General features: G+C 40.7%; 1 protein-coding gene across 1 annotated transcript; it reads left to right on the forward strand.

Moving 5' to 3' along the window:
* The first annotated feature begins 1,281 nt into the window (after positions 1 to 1,281).
* OLFM4 (olfactomedin 4) lies at positions 1,282 to 24,479 on the forward strand. Its single transcript, XM_003257366.2, has 5 exons — positions 1,282 to 1,551; positions 6,760 to 6,912; positions 14,323 to 14,535; positions 15,515 to 15,674; positions 22,385 to 24,479. Exons 1-5 carry the CDS (start codon positions 1,360 to 1,362, stop codon positions 23,185 to 23,187), a joined length of 1,521 nt encoding a protein of 506 aa, XP_003257414.1. The 5' UTR covers positions 1,282 to 1,359; the 3' UTR covers positions 23,188 to 24,479.
* Positions 24,480 to 24,698: the final 219 nt, after the last annotated feature.

Here is a 24,698-nt window from a genome sequence, read left to right on the forward strand (position 1 = left end):
GGGGCTAAGTGACATGCCCAAAGCCACCGACTCATTGTGACAAAGCTTTTTTGTTTGTTTTTGTTTTTTTGAGACAGTCTTACTCTGTCACCCAGGCTGCAGTGCAGTGGTGTGAACATGGCTCACCACAGCCTCAACCTCCCAGGCTCAGGTGATCCTCCCACCTCAGCCTCCCAAGTAGCTGGGACCACAGGTGCATACCACCATGCTTGGCTATTTTTTTCATTTTTTGTAGAGACAGGGTCTCACCATTTTGCCCAGGCTGGTCTCCAACTCTTGAGCTCAAGCCATCCTCCCACCTTGGCCTCCCAAGGTGCTGGGGTTACAGGTGTGAGCCTGCACCCCCGGCCCAGAGCTGGGTCTTAATACCGAGACTAACACCTGTTTCATTCTCCAGGGAAGAAGGCAGAGGTCACAAAGGTGTGTGAAATGTTGAGCAGGACAAATGGATCCTGGAGCCCAGGGTCAGGGCTGCTGAGCAAGAGAAAATGCATCTTATTTCTCAGTTTTATGAAGAATAAGCTTGAGATCTTGAATGCCTGGCTGGCTCACAAGAAGCTCAGGGGCAATAGAGGTCAAAGTTTTCTGGAGAGAGAAACTGCTCCTGGGGTCCTCCTTGACTGGGTTTGGGGCAGTGCCCTGGCCTGGGAGAGTGGGCACTGGGTCATCGGGATCCCTTTGTTTATTTGGGTGTTTTCTCTTCCCTACATGAAGCATACAATAGTGAGTTCTTGATAGGGCAGAGTCCTACCTGGTTGGCCTGGGAACAAAACGTTGCTGGTCTTTCCTTTAGAGTGGGGTTATTAGACAACTTTGTCTAGAAACAGTCACTGTAAGGAACAGGTCAATGACAACTTGGGCAGTAGGAACTGAAGAGGGAAGCTCAGTCGCTCCTGGAGGAGAGCCACAGTCCCTAAGACGAGTTCCCTAACTGTCTGTGAAAAGTAGTATTCAGTAAAATGGGGGGGAACACTAGAAGTGCTGCAAGGCAAAGGACTGAGGGTTGCTTTTCCTCCCTGGAGCCTCCAAACTCTGTCTCATCCACAAAGACTACTTTGATCTCATCTCTTTCAAGGAAGTACCAAGTGGGAAACCAAATATCGGGCTTTACAAAGCACATTTGAGTTAATGTTTGGCAGGGGATATCTGGATCCAAGGGCAGCTCACAGAGTGGGCCTCACTGACAAGGTGTGGGCCATGACTCAGATTCCTGGGTGTACTGACCCTCTTGGGGCAGGTCACACGTTCCCTGGCCACTCCCTCTTTTCCTGCATGCTGGCCATGGGGAAATCACCACTGGGCACTATAAGAAGCCCCTGGGCTCTGTGCAGACCCAGTGGCTCCAGCTAAGATGACAAGATGAGGCCCGGCCTCTCATTTCTCCTAGCCCTTCTGTTCTTCCTTGGCCAAGCTGCAGGGGATTTGGGGGATGTGGGACCTCCAATTCCTAGCCCCGGCTTCAGCTCTTTCCCAGGTGTTGACTCCAGCTCCAGCTCCAGGTCGGGCTCCAGCTCCAGCCGCAGCTCAGGCAGCGGAGGTTCTGTGTCCCAGGTGAGGAGGCCCCAGAATCTGAATGAGCTGCATTCATTCCCTTCCTCTTGCTTTTGGGTACCTGAATACAATTTCATGGATGGCTAGACCTGGGCACTCTAAAAGATTTACCACTCGTTTTGTTAACTATAGGTGCCCTGGAAATGAATTAAAGCCTCAGTGAAATAATTAAATTGTTAGCAAGAGAGACAACATCTCAGCTCTCCAGCTGGGACTTTTGAGAATATCTGTGCTTTAGAGGAATTCTCAAATCTGGCTGCACATTAGGATGGGTGGCCGGGGGGACTCTAAAAGTACAGATGCCTGGGTTCTGTACTTAAAAAAATCCTGCATAGCTGTATACAAATCAAATATTTTAAAAAACCTCTCCCCAGGTGATTCTAATATACAGTCCAAGATAGGAACTGTTAGGGAAAGACTCTGTGAGTTGCAGCTCTGGGAAAGTTTGTCCAGTTGTTTTGCTGCCTGGCAGGGTCCCGGAATGGTGAACAGTAGCCCTCGAGGGAGTGAGAGCCGCAGTGCCCTAGTTGAAGCCCTGACCATTTCTCTTGGCCTGGTTTATAAAGATGGGTGTCAGAAATAAGAGGGGAGTTACTGGTCTTTAGCAAAGTGTTATTACAAGTGGACATTTGCCTAGGGGAGTGTTTACTCTTTGCAGTCTTCTTTACAGGGAATCTTCAGGGCCATTTCCAGCTCCAAACAACAGTAGCAACAAACAAACAAAACCAAAAGTCATGCATTACAATGAGGCTGGTACAGCTAGGCTAAGTGTATTACTAAGAAGCAGTTATTCGTTTCACTCTGGGCCTTTCTGCGGGAACCCCACTCGGCAAACCTCCTAGGCTATTCTTGCTAAGGTATAACTTGGGGTGGGGGAGTCTTATCTGGGCCAAAGCTGCTCTCTCTAAGCCTCTAGGATCTTTCCTCACAGGTCAGGTAGCTGCTTACATTATGATGCCTGAATGGAAGGGCAAATGGGAGAAGGGAGAGGAAAGGCTTTTATTTGTTTATTTTGACCATCAGAAATTACAGATATTAAAAATGTAATAATTAACAAATGGTTTGGATAGGGCCTAGATAGAAACAGCAGCAATAACATTTACTGTGTGTCTTATAAATGCCAGGACTAGGTTAAGTACATAATATATATCTTTTTGTTGTTGTTGTTGTTGTTTGTTTGTTTGTTTTTTGAGACAGAGTCTCATTCTGCCACCCAGGCTGGAGTGCAGTGGCACGATCTCGGCTCACTGCAACCTCCGCCTACTGGGTTCAAGCGATTGTCCCGCCTCAGCCTCCTGAGTAGCTGGGACCACAGGCGCCCACCACCAAGCCCGGCTAATTTTTGTATTTTTAGTAGAGACGGAGTTTCATCGTGTTGGTCAGGCTGGTCTCGAACTCCTGACCTCATGATCTGCCTGCCTCAGCCTCCCAAAGTGCTGGGATTACAGGCATGAGCCACCGCACCTGGCCTATATTATCTTATTTAACCCCAAGAGGTAAGTAAAATTAATAGTCCCATTTTAGAGATGTGAAAACTGAGGCTTATCAAGGTGAAGTCATTAATTTTAAGTCACTAAGCTAGCAAGTTATATAGCTCAAAATTAGTCTGTCCATTCTCTTCACCATGTCTGTACATATAGGTTTCTATATTTCCAAGGAGTGTAGATGAAAATTGCTTATTTTTTTAGAGGAGGGAGGCTTGGGAATCATAAGTAGGCACAAGGATTTTTTGCAGTCAGAAATCAGATGCATAATTTTATTCTGTGATACTCAATGATTTCTGGGGATGATCAGAATTGGCTAGCACTCTTTTTTGGACTGCAGTTAACAATAATAATTTATTATGAAGCTCCATCACTAGTCAGAAACCAGCATTTGGGTAAGATTATCAGCTATAGTAATAGAAAATAAAATATAGATGAAGAAACAGAGAAATCCAGAATGCCTATTGTCTGGTAAAAGACAAATATTTAAAAGCAGATGAGACATGGTAGTTAAATTGGACTTAGAGGTTTTAATTTTCGTTTTTACTTATCTCTCCCTGGTGAGTCAGTATCACAACTCCAACTTTTTTTTATAGTGGACTAGGAGTCAATTTCACTATCAACCTGATTTTCTGGGGCTGGCTGTCAGCTTGATGAGCTCTTTGGAAGGTGGTAGAAAACCCTTTTATAACTGTCATTGAGTAAGTTCCAAACATATCATTTTCTGTACTTTGAAAATGTTGAGTACCATTATTTTATACCTTGAATCTTTGCTGACACTTAGCCTTGGCTACTAATTAGAGCCAATTGCAACCTTAAATCACCTTAAATGTGAGTTGCACCTTCTGCTGTGAGCACTCAGAGTACTCTCTGCCTCAGACATCTCCCTCCTGAGGAGGGGCCTCTGCAGGGTCCTCAATTCACAAGACTAGGAAAAGGCTCAATGCTCCGCTCCACAGAGTAACTGGTATAGTTGGAACTGCAACGAGTCACATGTTTTGTTGTCATCAGGCTACGAGGCTGGTTTGAAAAAACAAGTAGGGCTTTCAGAGTGACAGTGGGCCTGATTCCTGGGCAGAAATTGAGTCTTAATCGTCTCCCTAAAGCCAGAGCCTGGCATAGTGTAGACATCAGTAAATGTTAATTGAACACATGCTTAGGGAAAACCTACCAATATAAGGTGTCTTGTGGGGTACTCAGGGTCCTATTTGCCCTACACAAGGGGAATCGCATATTCTTCCAAAGGCCAAGGGGACAAGCGCTTGTCTTTGTCTCCCATCCCCCATGCTTCATTCATGTAGAGTTTGGGCATTCACCGCAGAGAGAGACTCATCACCATTAGCTTCATTGTCTTTGAATGCGAGGAGCAGAAATATCTCTAATGGGAGACACTGATCAAACTTATGGACCATTTTGATGTCAGCTGAGCATGCTGGGCTGATGATAAGCAGGATGGAAGCTGGGGGAGTCCACAGCATTGGGACAGAGATGTTCAATAGAAACCGATGGAATGGCTGTCAGCAGGGCTCGTAATTATTTGTCTGTCTTTCAAGTGAACTTCAGGACTAAAAGTTGTTAGCTAGTGGTTCCTAGTTGACTGTCTAGAGATTGCTTAATGATATCCACTGTTTTCTGAGTTGGCAGAGTTTTTCGGAGAACTCTGAGAATGGCCCAACCCTGTTTGTGCAGCTAATTAAACTCCCCTTGTTAAAATGCAATGCAAGATTTTTTTTTTTTTTGCTAGACAGTTATTATAATAAGCTATTTCTTCAAAAGTCCTTGATATGTTGGTCTTTTCTGTAAAAGCCTTGGCGTGCTTGAGTTGGAGTCTTTCTACCTTTGGAGAAATGAGTAAAGCTGGTTTCAAGGGAAGCTGGCCTCTTTGATAGGTTCCCGGTGTATCTTACCCAGTCTTTATTAATCTCTGGCAAAGACCCTTCCCCTATTCAAACCCTGCTGTCCACCCCTATGTTTGACATAAATCTGCTTGTTTCTCCTCCCTACTCCTGAACTGTTTCCCATGTGGGGATGTGATTAGAAAAGAAAATTGAGGCCAAGGTAATAAATTTTGACTAAACACATAAACAAAAAATATGATTGGATACACACACATATTTTTTTTCTTCTCATCTTGAAACTTAAATTAAATTAAAAACAACTTAGATGAAAAAGCCTTGATTGGCCCCGAGGCCAGTGATAAAATAAGTCTTCATTATAGAAGCATCTAGACCCAGCTTGTTCAGGCATCATGGAGGTTGGTGGCCATTAAATGCACAGGACACATGACACCACCTGCAGCTGGCTGACCTGAACTTTGAGAGACATGGCCAGAGTCTCTTCTAGCTCTGAAGACCATTGCTGTCTCCTTAGAGGTTTCATAAAAAGTCCCTGCAGGCTGATGTTCCACAGGTGAGATTTGGGTTGGCTTTCAGATGAGATCATTAAAAGGCACAGCAAATTGGCTGCCAAGGGTTACTCTGTAAGGCAACAGTAGCAATAAAAAAATGTTAATTGTGCTGGGATCCTCTTGGGGAAGTTCAAAGGGGACAAAAGAAAAACAGGATCTTTCAAATGTGTCATTTAAAAATATGCAGTGGCACTGAAGTGTGAGTCTGAATATCTTAAAGAAACATAAAATATTTTAAAATGACTTTTTCTGCAAATGGTAAGCTGGAAAAAAACTTTTATTAAAAAAATTGCACAAAAACTTCAAGCTCATATGCTATTCAGTTTCTAACAAATGGCTGGTTCCCATTTTGAAGGATGTTAATTTGCAATTTCCCAGGCAATGAGAGGATATGAATTTGCATCATGTATTTTCACTGTAGCCCACATCCTTGGTGATTCCCTCATTCTGATGAAGAGGAATTGGATTGGGTTGGGTTGAAGGTGAGAAAGAGAAAATGAGCAGTAGAAGGAAAGAGAATGTGACATTTTCTGATCACCTACTCTGTGCCAGGGACTTGGCTCACATTACTCCATTAATACTGAGGACAACCCTGCGAAGTAGGTTATCTCTATTTTACAGATGAAGGAACTAAGAATTAAGGAGGTTTCACATCTAGCAAGTGCTAGAATTGAAATTCAAACTTAGCAGTCTCATAGCTTCTTTATTTCCCTTTCCTTGCATAGAGATAGGAATAATCTCCTTTAAGACTCCAGAATGGCCGGGCGCGGTGGCTCACAGCTGTAATCCCAGCACTTTGGGAGGCCGAGGTGGGTGGATCACGAGGTCAGGAGATCGAGACCACCCTGGCTAACACGGTGAAGCCCCGTCTCTACTAAAAATACAAAAAATTAGCCGGGCGTGGTGGCGGGCGCCTGTAGTCCCAGCTACTCCGGAGGCTGAGGCAGGAGCATGGAGTGAACCTGGGCGGCGGAGCTTGCAGTGAGCCGAGATTGCGCCACTGCACTCCAGTCTGGGTGACAGAGTGAGACTCCGTCTCAAAAAAAAAAAGGGCTCCAGAATGGAGAATCTTCCTTTCGGTAAAGTCTGCTGGCAGAGTGGTTTTCGTACAACCAGTGGTGATGTGGCTAAACGCTGGGTGGTCCCCACCTGTGAAAACAAAGCTGTTTTAGCTTGTTTCTATGATTCTATTCATTTATGTATTGGACTCCACTTACTTGCCCGTAAGTACTCTCGACAAGCCAATTTCTGTCACTCCAGTTGCCAAAAGCTCAGATTCCAGCTTGTTACTGATGTTCAACTTGTTGTTATTTACAGTTGTTTTCCAATTTCAATGGCTCCGTGGATGACCGTGGGACCTGCCAGTGCTCTGTTTCCCTGCCAGACACCACCTTTCCCGTCGACAGAGTGGAACGCTTGGAATTCACAGCTCATGTTCTTTCTCAGAAGTTTGAGAAAGAGCTTTCTAAAGTAAGCATTTTCTTTTCAAACAATATCTTGATAAAGAGAAACAAAACAAAACGTGTTTTAATTTAGGATTTTATAAGCAACAATTCTTCACTGTATCAAAGACATCATGTTTTTATTCTATGGTGATTTTAGTATTTATTTTATAGGACACCAATGGAGTTCTTATTAAGGCAGAGAAAATGAGAGCACAGGAAGAAAGTGGGGTTCAGATTGTTCACGCCGTGGATAAACTCACTATAGTATTGTGGTACTTACACAGTTGGAAAGAAGCCTTGAGCTCTCCTTGCAAACCCCGACCTGCAATTTTTATTTTGTTTTGATGCTGCTTCTTCCTTTTGGTCTTCTAGATCTTTCCTCAAGGTTTGCTTTCTTTTCTTTCTTCTCCTCTATCCCCTTTAGTTCTATTCTATCTCCCTTCTCTTTTTCCTTTTCTTCTATTTCTATGCCATTCCTGCATCCTGTAGTTTCTTATTTCTCTTGTCTCAATCCTTGCCCTTATTCATCCCTTCTAATCTCTCTTTTCCTTTCCTGGTTAATTCTTTTTTGGGGGGACATTTCTGGGTATTTTCTTACTTTCAGATGATCTTTTTTTCCCTCCTTCTTTTCCTCTTCCTCCACTTCCACTCCTTCAAATCCTCTCCCTCTCATCCTCCTCCCTCCCTCTCTCTTTCCTTTAATACTTTTTTGTCTTTACAAATTGCTCACTTCCTTCTCTCTCTCCCTCACTCTCTTTTTTGGGACAATAAGTTGTAGTCTCTTTTATTTTTTTCTATTTTCTCCAAGTGAAGCCCAAGGTTGTAGTCTCTTTATTTTGAATCTTAATTTTTTTTGGTGTATAGTAGGTGTATCTATTAATGGGGTACATGAGATACCCTGAGACAGGCATGCAATGCATACTAATCACATCATGGAAAATGGAGTGTCCATCCCCTCAAGCATGTATCCTTTGTGTTACAAACCATCCAATTAGACTCTTTTACTTATTTTAAAAAGTACAATGCAATTATTATGGACTATAGTCACCCCGTTGTGCTGTTGAATAACTAGGTCTTATTTATTCTTTCTAACTACTTTTATTTTTTACCCTTTAACCATCCCCACTTCCATCCTCACCTTCCATCTCTCTTTCTTGATGGTTATCTTCTATTGTCTCAGCAGGAACATTACATTTGATGTGTCCAATATTAGACAAAAATTGAAGGCTTCCCTGGGAATTTGAATCAAGACTAATCGGTTTCTCAGCCTTGGTAAAGACACTGACTTGAACTCTGATTACTGTTTTTTTCTTTAGCCAGAGGAAGTTATCTTAAAGGGTTTGCGTTTCTCTGGGCTGGCTGGAGCAATGTGACTTGGCGTTCTAGTTTTGACCCCTTCCACCTTTTCAGCCCAAGTTAAAAATCAATTAGAAAAGTTCCTGTTTTCTGCACAGGTGAAGTCCAAGCTAGGCTATAATCACATTATGCATTATTTAATACAACACCATTAATTTACAAGGAGCTCTGGCTTTACTGCAAGATTCAGAATAAGTTTTCCTAAGAAATTTAAGCTTTGCCACCTCAACATCCAACATAGTTATCCTTTAAAACAAAAATTATGATGAGTCTGAGACCGTACTTTCAGCCTGAATTGGTAGATAAATATTCTAAGTTTAAATGAGTGTCCAGGAAAATGTGTTTGACTACTCTAGAAACCTAGCTGCTTAAGAAATAAAATGTCCTTGAATTAATCAGCGGAAAAGGCACAGCACTAAATTATAAATTCTAACCATTAATATTCATAGCCTTATTCTGCATAATCAAGTACAGATAAGAAGTTATGCATAAAAACATAACAAGTAGAGGAAAATCCTAGGTAAAAATCTTTTCAGTTAGAGTCATTTGCTTTGAAATAGTGGAGACTACTGATTTACATGTTGTCTTTGCTGGCAGCAGTGTGAAGGGCAGTTTGAAACCTTATGCGCTCCAGGGAGAGTATGTGGCTTGCCAGGTTTGTGAATATGGGATATTTAATTCCAATACTGTACGGGGGGCTGGTAACATCTGCTTTGCTAATGACAGGTAGGGAAGAAGTGCAGAATAGGTGGGAAAGTTTTAGTTCTGAATGTGTTGGTGGCTGCTCTGATCCCAAAAAAACTGTGATTGTGGCCTAAGAAAAAAGTTTATCTGCTAGCTAGGATTTATATAATCGATTTAGTGTGACAGGTGATAATAACAACAATAATAGTAGCAGTTTGTTTGTGCTTTTTCAAATGCTTCCAGTTCTATTCTCCTCTCAAGAACCCTTTAAGGCAGATAGGCCAGGTGTTGTCTCTCCCATTTTAGAGACAGAAGAAAAACTGCAGTTCATAAAGGTAAGGAGACTTGCCCAAGGTCATTCCTCTCTTGGCTGGTTAAGCCAGGTCAGAATTCGAGTCCTCAAAATCATCCCAAATCTCTTTCCTCTTGGCCATGCTGTTAACATCCTCCAAGGTAGGCCCAGGAAGAGATGCAGTAGTAATGCCTTCAAATCCAAAGTTATCTCTTTAGCTGAGGGCTTTCGAATTTCCAAGTGAATTATTACAGCTGTCCCCAGGTTGCCTTGAAAATCATCATTTATCCGGGGGCCTGGGAGAATGCCCGTTTACGAAAGGCCAGTAGAAAAGGTTTTTGACTGCCTTACATTGATTCATTATCTGTCAGTACACAGAGAAGACAGGGAGCTGCCTCTGCATAAGATGCTGAAAGCATTTTATACTTTTCTGTTGTTTACGATATGTCCTTTTGTGACTATACTTAGGAAAGGGATGGCACAAAAGGCAGCTCAGGATTTTCTCTTTCTCTGGAGGCTTATGGTCTTTGGCATAAGTTATTTAATATGACACATTTGCTAGTAGATCCTCATGCACGGGAAGGTTGAGGCAGCCTAGAAGACATTAAGGCAACCCATAGAGAAATAACATTGATTGAGGCATATTTTGTGTAGTGAAATATAATAAATTAAAAGGTCAGATTGGAAAATGCTGAAATTACTATTTCTCTATTAATTTCTATAATTCATAGGGCCTCCATTAGCTAGGCACTTAATGTACATTAGCTCTAGTCTTTATGATAATCTTGTAAGCTCAATATCATTACCCCCAGTTTACAGGAAATTAAGGGTTAGAGAAATTAAGTGATTTGCCCACTAAGTACTGAAGTTAGATTTGAGTCTAGTTGGGTCTAGCTCCAAAGTACTTTATATGTCTTTACAATCACTCCAGGCTCAATGAACCCTGTTACATTTACTTTGAAACATATATTGAAAATAGTAGTATGTTGCAAAGTAAACGTACTTATTTCTAATAGTCTGGCCATAGTTATAATCACAGGTTTTGAGAGACTGGCAGAAACATGAACCAGATTAATTCTTTAGCTTGCTAGCACTACACCCTTATTTAGTACAAGAGAGCATTAATTATAAGGAACAATAACAAGTACCCCTAAACCAACCCTCACACAAATCTTATTCCTCATCAATGATATAGTATGTGCATAACAAGCAAAATAAAATGGCAACCGTGAATGTTAGACTGGTGGCTTAAAGGCTCAGCTGAAACATAGATGAGCCGTCTAGTGCTCAGACTTGTCCTGATGAGGAGCTTCGAGGTAAAGATGTTGACACAGGACGTGTCCCGTCAAGGCTAGACCCATATTCTTGATAGAACGTTTAGCAGCGTCCCTGGTCTTTAGATGCCAATAGCACTCGCCCACCCCCCAGTTATGAGAACCAGGACAAAATCACTACCACTACCACCCTCCCTCCATTTAGAACCACTGTTCTAGATCAAAATACAGCCATAGGTCAGCTAAAGACAGGGACATATTCTGATAAATGCATCGTTAGGTGATTTTAACATTGGTGAGCATCATTGTATACTTACACAAACCTAGAGGGTGTAGCCAACTACTCACTCAGGCTATATGATATAGCCTATTGCCAGGCTACAAACCTGTACAGCCTGTGACTGTACTGAATACTGTAGGCAATTATAATACAATGGTAAGTTTTTGTGTGTGCATATATATCTAAACATAGAAAAGGTACAGTAAAAATATGATATTTATAATCTTATGGGACCACTGTCATATATGCGGTCTGTCATTGACAAAAATGTTATGCAGCAAATGACTGTATTTTCTAGAAGAAGAAAAAAATGCAGAAAGTGCCCCAAGTGCCAGGGATGTGGGACTGGAGGCTCCCAGGCAGGCTGGGCTGCCTCTCCCAAGACTGCACCTCCCAGGAGGAGCTGGCATGTGGTCAGCATTGTCCATGCATTCCCAAAGCTACAGATTCATATATGTGAAAAGTTCATATGAATGATTTACTTAAATTAGTAAAGTTCACACTCTGAAGTCTTTCTGGCCCGTCCCCAAGCTCTTTTGTGTCTTCTCTAACTCCATGGATGATTGCCATTTTCCTGAACACCACTGAGCGTCCTTTAAGTGTCAGCTGAAGAACCTTGAGTTTTTTTCCTCACATGGATCTTTACAGACCGTTCATTTCATCTGCACCAGGGCAGGCACACCACACATTTTTATAGGTAACAAACTCCAGAATATGCCTTGCTTTTTTTGTGAGAATCTAGGAGAACCACATTTTATTTAGCAGAGATGACAGTTGAATCACTCATTTTTGTAGAACAACAGCTGCGATGTGCCACCAAAATGTTCCAGAGAAGCTGAGGGTGTTTCATTTGTTCCAAGAGCTGGCAAGGCCAAATGCCAACAAGCATATTTATTTCTCAAACTTCCATTTCTGTAATGGATTGGCACTTTATTTATTTATTTTTATCATAGTCAAGGTTTTATGCCTGAGTTTTGTAGACACTGGAACCTGGCAGCCCTATATCTGCAGTGCACTTCTGAGGGGGACTTGTTAGGTTTTATATATAGTGAGCCTTCCATAGCCTTAGTTCTGCATCTGCAGATATAATCAAACTCAGATTGAAAAACTTCACGGAAAAAACTAATAAAAATAACCATGTAACAACAGAAATTATACAAATAAAAAACAATACAACGATTTATATAGCATTTACATTGTTTTAGGTATTATAAGTAATCTAGACTTGATTTAAAGTATTTGGGAGGATGTGTGTAGATTGTAGGCAAATACTGTACCATTTTCTATCAGAGTCTTAAGCATCCTTGAATTTTGTCATTCTTGAGAGGTTCTGAAACCAATCCACCATGGATACTAAGGGGTGGCTGTATATATGTTTTAACCTCCCTATCCACCAAAATATCACCAGCCTTGTCATCCTCCGAGTTATGGTACATTCAATGGCAGTGAGCATCAGTTGCCCAAGGAGATACACTAGCAGTGCCAAGGACTGTTTTTTCAACTTTCATTAAAATCCTTTTTGCCTGAAGCCCTAGCCCTTTAGGTCTGTGGTCTGTGAGTCTACTTTAATTTGCACAATGAGGTTAAGTGGAAGGGCTGAAATGACAGAAGTTAGGATTGCTTTTGGTATGAGAAGGATTAGAGGCCGACATCTGGCTCTAAATTCATCCAGGCACTGTGGATCAGCTACTTGATATTAGTGTAGTTTTGGGAAAAGTATCACTTCTGTTCAAATTTTTAAAAAGCATATAAAGCCAGCAACTTTTAATGAGCAGGTCCTTAAAAAAGCCATGGCATTTTCTTTAGAGATCAGACACAGAAAGAACCACCAACTGTGTTTATTAAAATATCCATTTGGAGATTCCAATTATACACTAAACTGCCAAGGGAATTTTTGGAAGTATTTTAACTTAATAATCAGACATTCAAATATATGCAACAAATGTGTAATTTAAAGGTCTGATTGCAATAATCAGTTCTTGGAATAAATGTGGGTGCACTTAATGAAATGTGTACTCTACAGGGCACACACACTCACATATTGTGTAGTAGGTTGGATCTTTATGCCACTTTGTAAAAGGCAGAGGGGATCAAAACTAATTGTATATGGTGATCAAAGAAGGAATTCGGCATAGTGCATTTCTCCCTTTTCCAGAAAATACTTGGATTTAGAGCCATGTTTCTAAATGGAAGGAGGGTGGTGTTGGCGGTGGCAATGATTTTGTCCCCAGGGAACATTTAGCAATGCCCGGAGACATTTTTGGTTATCATAACTGGGGAGTGGTTGGATGCAACTGGTATGAAGAAGCCAGGGATGCTGCTTAATATTGTGTAATTCACAGCACAATCCCCACAAGAAATGACAATCCAGTCCCAAATGCTAACAGTGCTGAGGTTTAGAAACAATTAGAGTAAGTGTGTTGAAGGGAGGAGAGATGGCAAGAGACTGTGATACAAACCAGTTTAGTTTGGGGAGCTAATGTCTTCAAACACTAAAATAGAGATTAAGAAAGAAGGGTTCAATATCACCTGATCATTAGAGAAATGCAAATCGAAGCCACAGTAAGATACCATCTCACACCAGTCCAGAATGGCTATCATTAAAAAGTAAAAAAATAACAGATGCTGGTGAGGTGGCAGAGGAAAGGGAACATTTATACACTGTTGGTGGGAGTGTAAATTAGTTCAGCCATTGTGGAAAGCAGTGTGGTGACTCGAAGAACTAAAAAGAACTATTATTCAACCTAGCAATCCCTTTACTGGGTATATACCCAAAGGAATATAAATTGTTCTACCATAAAGATACATGGGCGTGTATGTTCATTGCAGTACTATTCACAATAGCAAAGACATGAAATCAACCTAAATGCTCATCAATGGTACACTGGATAAAGAAAATATGGGCCATATACACCACAGAATACTTTGCAACCATAAGAAAGAAGGAGATCATGTTCTTTGTAGGAACATGGATGGAGCTGGAAGTCATTCTCCTAAGCAAATTAACACAGGAACAGAAAACCAAATACCACATGTTCTCACATATAAATGAGAGCTAAATGATGAGAACGCATGGACACAAAGAGGAGAACAACAGAAGCCTACTTGAGGGTGGAGGGTGAAAGGAGGGAGAGGAACAACAACAAAAAATCTATTGGGTACTAGGCTTAGTACCTGGGAGACAAAATAATCTGTACAACAAACCCCCATGACATGAGTTTACCTATATAACAAACCTGGGTATGTACCCCTGAACCTAAAAGCTTTTTAAAAAATGGAGATTAAAATATACCTGCAAATGATGATGCTGAAGCAAAATTATTTTTAGTCTAGCAAAGTATAAAATCTACCTCCCTTCAATTGGAGTAATAAGTTCTTTGTATATGGATAGATTTAAAAAATCTAGTTAAATATATTTTTGATCTATTTCTTTACAAAAAACAATGATTGGCAAGAATCAAATAGTTCTCAGCTCAAGGGCTCTGTAATGGAAGAAGATGGTGTGATACTACTCAGGGAATTGGCTTGAACCTTTTGATTTTCTTTCAGGTGAAGGAATATGTCCAATTAATCAGTGTGTATGAAAAGAAACTGTTAAACCTAACTGTCCGAATTGACGTCATGGAGAAGGATACCATTTCTTACACTGAACTGGACTTCGAGCTGATCAAGGTAGAAGTGAAGGAGATGGAGAAACTGGTCATACAGCTGAAGGAGAGTTTTGGTGGAAGCTCAGAAATTGTTGACCAGCTGGAGGTGGAGGTAAGGAGTGAACTCACTTCTTGGTAAATTAATAATAAACTGCCTTCAGTGACTGTAAGCAAGTACTAGTACCAGGAAGTGAAACTCTCTCTTCCAACTTCTAATTCTCTACTGTCTCATGGCCACATGGCATATCACTATGCTCTGTTTTGGATAAGGGCCTGTGTTTGAATAGTAAGTTAAGCACATTGGGAATGTGCTGACTTAGGAGCAGATGTCTAAAGGTCAGAATCCTGCCCCAGAATAAAATGCCCTTTCAACTTCTCTGAAAAGGAGCTGGCATAAAGCTGAACAACTGTTCATGGCCAAGCTATATGAGGTGTCTTCTCTGCTCTAGATTTGTCCTCATGGAACTAGAAATCCACAATATACCTGACTGTGGTAAACTTGTTAGGTTTGTTTCTCCTTTTGAATAACCTGGAATCCTTCTCTACAAACTGGAAACCCCCTTTAAGAAATTTCTTGTATATTTCTGTAAAGCCTTTTAAGATCTATGGATAAAGACCATCACATTAACGTTATGGTTGGGTAATTTATATCAACAAAAATTTACTAGCACAGTCATGACATGGGCTGTAATTGAGAATTCCAGTTACATATTTTAGAATTTAAGTTTTCTCTGGCCCTCACCATTCATTAGAATCTTAATTATAATACAACATGAGTAAACACAAGTTTATAGGAGAAGGTTATTAAAAATGAACTTTAATGGACATTTGTGGATGCTGAGAATGAGCTTGGGCTCTATTATTAAAGCTGTTAAAATCTTTGCCATTTTCTTCTTGTCACACACATCTGCTTGAGATCTGACAGGCATTCACGCTAAACCACAAAACGTATTCTTCCAAATGAAACCATTCAGAAGAATCTCTGGTGTATTCTCTGGCAATGTTTCACTAAGTGACAAATTCAGCCCTGGAATGTTTATGAAAGAAATTGCACCATAATATAAAGTCACGCTGAATTTTTATTTCCTTAGATAAGGAATATGACTCTTCTGGTAGAGAAGCTTGAGACACTAGACAAAAACAATGTCCTTGCCATTCGCCGAGAAATCGTGGCTCTGAAGACCAAGCTGAAAGAGTGTGAGGCCTCTAAAGATCAAAACACCTCTGTCGTCCACCCTCCTCCCACTCCAGGTAAGCATGCCACTTTTTTTAACCACTTGTGCCAGACCCCATAAGGAGCTGTGAGTGGGGTGGGGAAGGGATTGGGGATTGCAATGGTGAAAGAAGAAGGTGGGGTTTGTTGTTTTTTTTTTTTTCAGTTCTCAGTTTTCTCTTCCGTGTTTTAAAATTCGCTTCCTCCCAAGTATTCTACATGCTATCGTATTCTGGGTTTCACAGAGGAAGAGCACAAACAATGAGTTGATTTAAAGCAAAATCCACAAGTTACACGTATTCTCTTTGCATTTTCTAACAGGGAACAAAAATCTCTATGGTGATGGAGGCCCTATCAGGGGCCTCAGGGGAAAGCCTCTGGAATCTGTGTGTGGCATTCACTTTCCTGTGGATTTAAGGGCTGATAGGCTCACTTATCTGATGAGCTGGGTTTATGCCTTCGATGCTCCCGTCTTCTCTCTCTCCTCCTGTTTCTCTTTTTCTTTTTTCTTCCTATAAATGCATGCGGAGCACCTGCTATATTGTGTGTCCTGAGATTCAGTGAGGATTAAAGGAATGACCCCACGTATCATATGCTTGTGGGTGTGTCTTGCCATTCCTCATGGATTGTGAGTTCTTGGAGTAGGGGTGGCATGTTAGTCTCTAATGAATTCTCATTGGGGTTAAGTACAGCACAGAGGTGGGTGTTCTGCAAATATACCCATGAACAGAGGCAGTGGAGTGTAGGGTACAAGAACATAGCTTTAGAATTCCAAAGACCTGAGCTTCTCAGCTAGGTGGCAGCAGCAAAAAGGATCCTTAATATCCTCATTTGTAAAATGGGAGAATAATAGTGCCTGCCTTGCAGGGTGGCTGTGGGGATTAATGAGTCAATGCTTGGGAAGCTTGGAACCTTATGATTGGCACTCACATGCTGGCAATGGATATTATTAATAATGTTGATAATTGAAGCGAAAGCCTTGCAACAAAACAAAAGCAGTGCCAGATCACTGTGTCCTGCAATGCATCCCTTCAGGTAAACTAAAGCCTCTCAGCCACAGTGTTCAGCCCCATCCTTTAGAGATACTGATGACACAGGGACCTTTTCTCTGCAGGTCCTGAGCATCTTAGCCTGAATGGGGGCTGTATCTTTTCATCAAATCATGCAACTCTTTTATTTTTATGAATTCCAATCCTCATACCTGCTTTCTTTTAGAAAGCAGAATCCAGAAACACTTCTGGATTCTTGTCAATGTAACTGATTTTTTAAGGCTTCAGTTATTAAATAGGTATAGCCATGGATATAAGCCTGTTGGTCTTGTTCAGGCAGATTTTTTTCCTCCCTCTACAAATAGGAGTCTGTCCTACTATAACAGGTGTCGTGTAATGGTCAGAATCCTGCCCCAGAACAAAATGGCCTTTCAACTTCTCCAGAAAAGAGGTGACATAAATTTGAACAACTGTTCAAATTTCTCAACCTGCAGAGGAGGTTTAGGGCAGAGAACATGGTCTGTCCTCTGTAATAAAGTAAGGCTAAATTTAGTCTGGGATTAGTGGTGCAAAAATGTAGCAAATGAGAGCTGTTTCTGCTGGACCACAGAGGGCTCACTGAGGCAGAGGCTGAAGCAATGACAACTCCTGATAATACCTGAACGAGCTCCCCAACACCCCTTGCAAATCCTCCTCATGATATAGATTTTTCTGGCACAATTTTCTATACATCCCTTAGAATGAGGACATTTGAGATAAAGGAATATTCAGGGCCATCTAACTTAGCCTCGTCTCGTCTCAGAGGAGAAGCCTTGGATGGTAAGGACGCTGCTTTTCCCGAGGCCACACAAGTAGTTAATGACAGAGCAGAAGCTGCAAGACAAGGGTCTTTGCTCCCTGGTCAGTTCAGGACCGAAGGTGTCAGGCAGCAGTAATCCAAGGACAATGGTGGGGGAGAAAATGCATTGCTTAGTACCCAGGAAAGAAAACAAGTGAGCCTGTTGGGTTGTTTTTGTTGGATTTTTTTTTTTCCCAGAACTTTCCCCTAGGCCCTCACACTTAGACTTCTGTGATCCATCCTAGCCCAGCTGTGTTGTTTAAGCAAATTGGATCCAGATTTTTACTCACTTTCCCACAACCTTGGCTGTACCTGAATCCCTGCCAAGCCACTTGGCTCTCTTCCAGCTTTGTTCATATTATATTTATGATGTTTATATTAAACTGACTTTTGGTCATGTTTTTAAATCAATTTCTTTCACTTGCTCTCTTTCTGTTTGGATTGGTTGATAATGCAGAATTGGAAAATCCCCAAGCACCACAAACTTGTGAGCCTGTGGAGACTTTAATTAAAGTTATTCCCTATTATGGGACTTTAAAATCTGGCCTGTCTGCTTTTTACACTGCAGAGTTGCACAGAATAAAAAGGACTATATGCAAGTCTCAGCTCTAAAGTAACTCTGCAGTCTCTGGGCCCCCTCCCTTATAGCTACAGTTTGCTAACCCAGTGGTCAGCTTGAACTTAGAACAAGTGAATGTATCCCAGGTTCAATAAAATATGCTTCCTATTTGGTTTTTGCTACAAACAACATCCTTTTTCTGCCTCATTTCATAGAACTTTCTAATCTAAAATAATTGGCCTTCTACTCATTAACTTTTTTCCCTTAAAACTTCAGTCTGTCTCTGTTTTGCCTGTGAATCTAAATGACTGTATATGGGCCAAATGTGATCGGGTGCTCAGGGGTTGATCTCCAGTTTGCTTGGGGATGCAAGATTCTATGCTGGTCCATAGTGATGCTCAGTAAGTAGTTGATGATTAAATGGGGTCTGAAAGAAATGGGGTGACCTGCTAAAATCTCAAGCTTAGGGAAGAGCCACATGTTGAGCAGCATATATCCAACACTTCAGAGTCAATTTAGTCTTAATCATTTTATGAATATGATTGTTTTAATTGCCTAATTCTTATAAGTCAATCATATTCTCCTCCTGGCTCAAACAAAGTTCAGTTGTCCAGTTGAGAGAGTGCATTAATAGATCCAAGATTAATTTTCCTCTGCAGGCATGTAATTATTGGCTTTAAAAAATGCTGCTAACCATGATACTTTTAAAAAGCCAAGTCAGAATATTTTAAAGTCTCATGATTATGGCTTCCTCAGATATTTTCAGAGTACCGTGTTGCCATCTAATGAATTGCATGATGAAGAGAGTGCCAACCAAGGCTAAACGTGTATAGAGGGTTCCTCAAATTATGTTCCATGGAGTAAATACCAGGCTTTTTGAAAAGCCAGATATGTAGCAGGGTGGAAGGCTACTGTTTTATAAATAAGGGTAAGCTGAGTTTAGGTGATTTGATTAATCTTTCATTCCTTTATTCCACAAACATAATTTGGTGCCACTGTGTGGCTGGCCCTGTTCTGGGTACTGGGGTTACCAGCATGAGTAAAGAAACCTCCAGAAGCCACTATCTAGGAAATGAGACATCTAAACCTCCAATTGTAACATGATGTGATTAGATTGAGAAATTTACCATTTACTGAGTAATATTTACATGTCTTCTCTGTATTTTTCGTAACTATTTTGCAGAGTTGGTATTATTTTTCTTCTGACATGAGGAAACTGAGGCTCAGAAGGTTAAGTAACTTGCTCAAGGATACACAACTACTATTGGAATCAGGCTTTGAATTAGAATCTGTCTAGTAGTATTTTCCAAACTAGGCTGCCTTCCATATATGCTCTAACAGAGAGGTGCACTGTGATTTCTGGAGTGAAAAGAAAATTCCAACAACTCACCTATCTGCTTAACACTAAATTATTTTTGCTTCCTTGCTAGTGGAGTAGGTAAAAGGGTACTTTTGTTCCTGACAGTTCTGTGCTGTGTGTTCTCTTCCGCCAGAAAGTGCAAAATGATTCAATGGTCTTTCAGAATTCTTGGATCGTGATTGGGCAATGGACTGTTGCCCAAGTGTCAGGGTGAAATTGGGATGGAAACTGGGTATGAAGTATGGAATGAAGTATGTCTAAGACCTTGACATGAAGGAAGGGGTTGGCAAGGAGTATGAGATAAGGGAGGGTAGTGAGAAGCTCAGTGAAGATGGGATGGGGGGATGGGGACTCTGAGGAACAGTGGGCACTGGACTGGCTGTCAGTTTCAGTATCGTGTCCAAGATGGTTTGCTGCCAGGAGTCGAGGAAGCCCGCCATAGTATTTTTCCTGGTCTGACATTGTTGTGACCACATCTGTAGCATTGGCAGCAATGTTGAGTCCTGATCCCCATTTCCGCTTCCTTTCTACCATAGCCAGGGCCCTAAAAATAGCCCTTTATCCTTACCCATAGAGGATAAAAGGAGGATAACAAATGAACAGGAAAGTGTTTAGGAATGTTTGCGAGGTGAGAAAAACAAAGTTTCGTACATTTTAATATTTATACTGGGCAATTTGAATTTTCTGGTCAACTTATGAAATGATGAGCCACTATTACTATTAGTAGTAGTAACAATAGTAATAGTACTAATACTATTATACTAATAATAGTGCAATTAGTTTAATGGTAATAGCAGTAGTAATAGTAATTTTTTGAGAAGTTTATTTTGGTTCCTTCATGTCTAAAAATTTCCACATCTGGGGACAGAATAGTTTATCTTTAACCTCTTGATAGTGCTTGAATAAGTTATAGGCATCATAAATTTTCCTTAAATATTTTGTTGCTGTCAGTTTGGGATATTTTCTTTTCAGGAAGGCAGGATTCAATGAAGCAGACAATTCTTGTCTTCCAACCTGAAAGAAAAAAAAGTGACTTTCCTCAGAGTGAAATGTAGTTAAATAAATAAGTTCTCAGGAAGATACTTTAACTAGAAAATCCAGTTTGTAGCATATGGAAACTTGAACAGTTTTTGTTATCATTAAACTGAACACACTGCTAACTTTATTTTAATAATTCATGCATTGTTTCATAAACAAAAGCAAACAAGCATTCATCTGAGAGATCACTTTTAGTAGAAGAAATAATAATTTATAATTTTATTTATTATTTCTTCAGTGGAGAATAGTCTCTTGGCTGAACACACGTTGCTTTTTTATTTATGAAATGGCACATGCATTATTAAAATAAACCTGCAACTGTGTTCTGCTTAATGATATGCAAAATTATTTGAGGTTGGGTACAGAGTGGTTTCATTTCTCTACCTGTTGTATGGTTGGCTGGCTTTCTCACCAACTGCGGATTTATGAGAGCATTTAAGGAGCACATATTTAATTCTGGGACCAAAAAGCCCCAGCAGATTGGAAAAATAAAAACAGAATTTCTAGTAATGGTTTCACCTTTGAGCAGTCCTTGGGTGAGGAGGATGGGGAGGGAAAGCATTTAGCAAGGAAAGGAATGGGTCTTTCCATATTGGACATAGCAGAGACCCAGAGACAAAGGCTTTGCTCCTCTTTCCCCGCCTCCATACTAACCTCAGGCAATTCTTTAGAGCTCTGCTTTTGGCTCCAGCTCACCTCATGTTCCTCGATGGCTCTCTGAGTCCCTGCAAGCATTTCAAGCCAGATCCAACAATTCAGGTTCTGCTCCTTTCCTGTCTCACCTGCTCTGCTCTGAGCAGCAGGACGAGGGAAAATGACCTCAAATATACTTGAAGTTGGGTTTTCTTTGTTATCCAATAAACCATCTCATGAGTTTTTTTGAGTGTTAGAAAATGTGTGTTCAACTCTTTGGATAGTTATTATAAAAATACTGGAGGAACTTTATTTTATTTTTATAGCTCATGAACTCCTGGGATGGCAGGCATTTCAGCGGGATTACAATATGAAGGGTTGCTCGCCCAGACTGAGTCATTTACCCAAGTGTTACAGGGAATGTAGATTCAGTGGACCAGTGAATCTTGTCCCACTTGATTGTACACATTGTGACAATGACAGTGTCTGGATGGAAAGATGAAATACTTGCATGCCATTCTATGGCACAATAGCATATGGGTTATGAACAGCAGGACTCACCTTGTAACTCTGCAGCAGGACAGTCACCAAGTGATTTATTGATGAGCTGTGCATTGGGTACAGAGCAGGCAATGTTGCCCCAAAATAACTTTATGGCTTCTCAAGGGTGAAATCCCACCATTATAGGACCATCTTTCTGGATCTATAAAGTGCTATATTTAAAACGTCCTCTTCTGAGAATTGCTTAAAGCAGGATTGGTACCTGGCATGGATGTGCAGCTGGGGGTCCCAAGGAATGGGAGAATGAGGAAGCGCATGAAGCCTTGCCTGGGAAAACCTTCTCCCTCATCACTATTCTTTCTGGGGCTGACCCTAGTGAATAACATCTTGTGGATTTATAGAAATAGGGTAGGATTGTGGAATAATCTTGCTTTCTTGATTTTGCTGTAAGAAAAACAAAATAAGATAATATTTGCAAAATGCTTTCTGATAGAAGGAAATATATTAAATTCACCAAGTCTCCCTTTCCTCTCTCTGGGCCTCCAAACTTTTTAAATATAATTCTTGCTGGTTTCATTATTCCTATTTTCCAAATTGAAAGCCCACCCATGGAAACAGAAGGTAGTTCTCTGTAGAGCTGACATTGGGTTTGTATTGAGACTGAATGCACTGAACTAAGAGGAGGTTTGGCTCTTCTCCATCAGAACCACTGTTGTTATTGAACCTTGACAGAGGTTCAGTAGATTCCTTTGGTGCTTAGGATATTAAACTATTTGTATCCTGTCATTCCTTTTCTCTAAAAATGCCTTTTTATTTTCTTGTTTGTATAGGGAGCTGTGGTCATGGTGGTGTGGTGAACATCAGCAAACCATCTGTGGTTCAGCTCAACTGGAGAGGGTTTTCTTATCAGTATGGTGCTTGGGGTAGGGATTACTCTCCCCAGCATCCAAACAAAGGACTGTATTGGGTGGCGCCATTGAATACAGATGGGAGACTGTTGGAGTATTACAGACTGTATAACACACTGGATGATTTGCTATTGTATATAAATGCTCGAGAGTTGCGGATCACCTATGGCCAAGGTAGTGGTACGGCAGTTTACAACAACAACATGTACATCAACATGTACAACACCGGGAATATTGCCAGAGTTAACCTGACCACCAACAGGATTGCTGTGACTCAAACTCTCCCTAATGCTGCCTATAATAACCGTTTTTCATATGCTAATGTTGCTTGGCAAGATATTGACTTTGCTGTGGATGAGAATGGATTGTGGGTTATTTATTCAACTGAAGCCAGCACTGGTAACATGGTGATTAGTAAACTCAATGACACCACACTTCAGGTGCTAAACACTTGGTATACCAAGCAGTATAAACCATCTGCTTCTAATGCCTTCATGGTATGTGGGGTTCTGTATGCCACCCGTACTATGAACACCAGAACAGAAGAGATTTTTTACTATTATGACACAAACACAGGGAAAGAGGGCAAACTAGACATTGTAATGCATAAGATGCGGGAAAAAGTGCAGAGCGTTAACTATAACCCTTTTGACCAGAAACTTTATGTCTATAACGATGGTTACCTTCTGAATTATGATCTTTCTGTCTTGCAGAAGCCCCAGTAAGCTGTTTAGGAGTTAGGGTGAAAGAGAAATAAAATGTTTGTTGAAAAAATAGTCTTCTCCACTTACTTAGATATCTGCAGTGATGTCTAAAAGTATGTTCGTTTTGCAGCAATGTTTAGGTACATAGTTCTACCACACTACAGAACTAGGACATTTGTCTTGATTTGGTGAGTTCTCTTGGGAATCATCTGCCTCTTCAGGTGCATTTTGCAATAAAGTCTGTCTAGGGTGGGATTGTCAGAGGTCTAGGGGCACTGTGGGCCTAGTGAAGCCTACTGAGAGGAGGCTTCACTAGAAGACTTAAATTAGGAATTAAGGAACTTAAGGCTCAGTATGGCGTCTAGGGATTCTTTGTACAGGAAATATTGCCCAATGACTAGCCCTCATCCATGTAGCACCACTAATTCTTCCATGCCTGGAAGAAACCTGGGGGCTTAGTTAGGTAGATTAATATCTGGAGCTCCTTGAGGGACCAAATCTCCAACTTTTTTTTCCCCTCACTAGCACCTGGAATGATGCTTTGTGTGTGGCAGATAAGTAAATTTGGCATGCTTATATATTCTACATCTGTAAAGTGCTGAGTTTTATGGAGAGAGGTCTTTTTATGCATTAAATTGTACATGGCAAATAAATCCCAGAAGGATCTGCAGATGAGGCACATGCTTTTTCTTTTCTCTCATTGTCCACCTAACTAAAAGTCGGTAGAACCCTCTAACTCATAACTTCCTTCCAAAGGCAGCTCAGAAGATTAGAACCAGACTTACTAACCAATTCTCCCCCTTACCCCCTCTCTACTGCCTGCTTTAAAAAAATTAATAGTTTTCTATGGAACTGATCTAAGATTAGAAAAATTAATTTTCTTTGATTTCATTATGAACTTTTATTTACATGGCTCTAAGACTATAAGAAAATCTGATGGCAGCGACAAAGTGCTAGCATTTATTGTTATATAATAAAGACCTTGGAGCATATGTGCGACTTATGAGCACATCAGTTGTTGCACGTAATTTTTGCCTTTGTTTAAGCCTGGAACTTGTAAGAAAATGAAAATTTAATTTTTTTTTTCTAGGACAAGCTATAGAAAAGCTATTGAGAGTATCTAGTTAATCAGTGCAGTAGTTGGAAACCTTGCTGGTGTATGTGATGTGCTTCTGTGCTTTTGAATGACTTTATCATCTAGTCTTTGTCTGTTTTTCCTTTGATGTTCAAGTCCTAGTCTATAGGATTGGCTATTTAAATGCTTTACTCCCCCTTTTAAAATAAATGATTAAAATGTGCTTTGAAAAAAGTCATCTTTTGTTTTATTTACTTTTAATTTTTTTTTTTTAAAGCTCTTAACCAGGGTAGTCCATATCTTGCTATGGGGTTCGGAGAATGGCTGCCTCTCAAACACTAGTACCGGGAGATTGCACACCTAACAACAGATCACATCAATAACTTTTATAGGAGTCCAAAGTTAGGCTGGCTCTTTCATTTTTCTTTCCCTTTAAAATCCACTCTTTCTGGCAGCT

The sequence above is a fragment of the Nomascus leucogenys genome, chromosome 5, assembly GCF_006542625.1.
Source record: "Nomascus leucogenys isolate Asia chromosome 5, Asia_NLE_v1, whole genome shotgun sequence".
NCBI lineage: Eukaryota > Metazoa > Chordata > Mammalia > Primates > Hylobatidae > Nomascus > Nomascus leucogenys.

Coding starts and splice junctions, on each gene's coding strand:
- OLFM4 (XM_003257366.2), top strand. CDS start 1,360: ATGAGGCCCGGCCTCTCATTTCTCCTAGCCCTTCTGTTCTTCCTTGGC. Junction 1,552..6,759: donor GCGGAGGTTCTGTGTCCCAG/GTGAGGAGGCCC, acceptor TGTTATTTACAG/TTGTTTTCCAATTTCAATGG. Junction 6,913..14,322: donor TTGAGAAAGAGCTTTCTAAA/GTAAGCATTTTC, acceptor ATTTTCTTTCAG/GTGAAGGAATATGTCCAATT.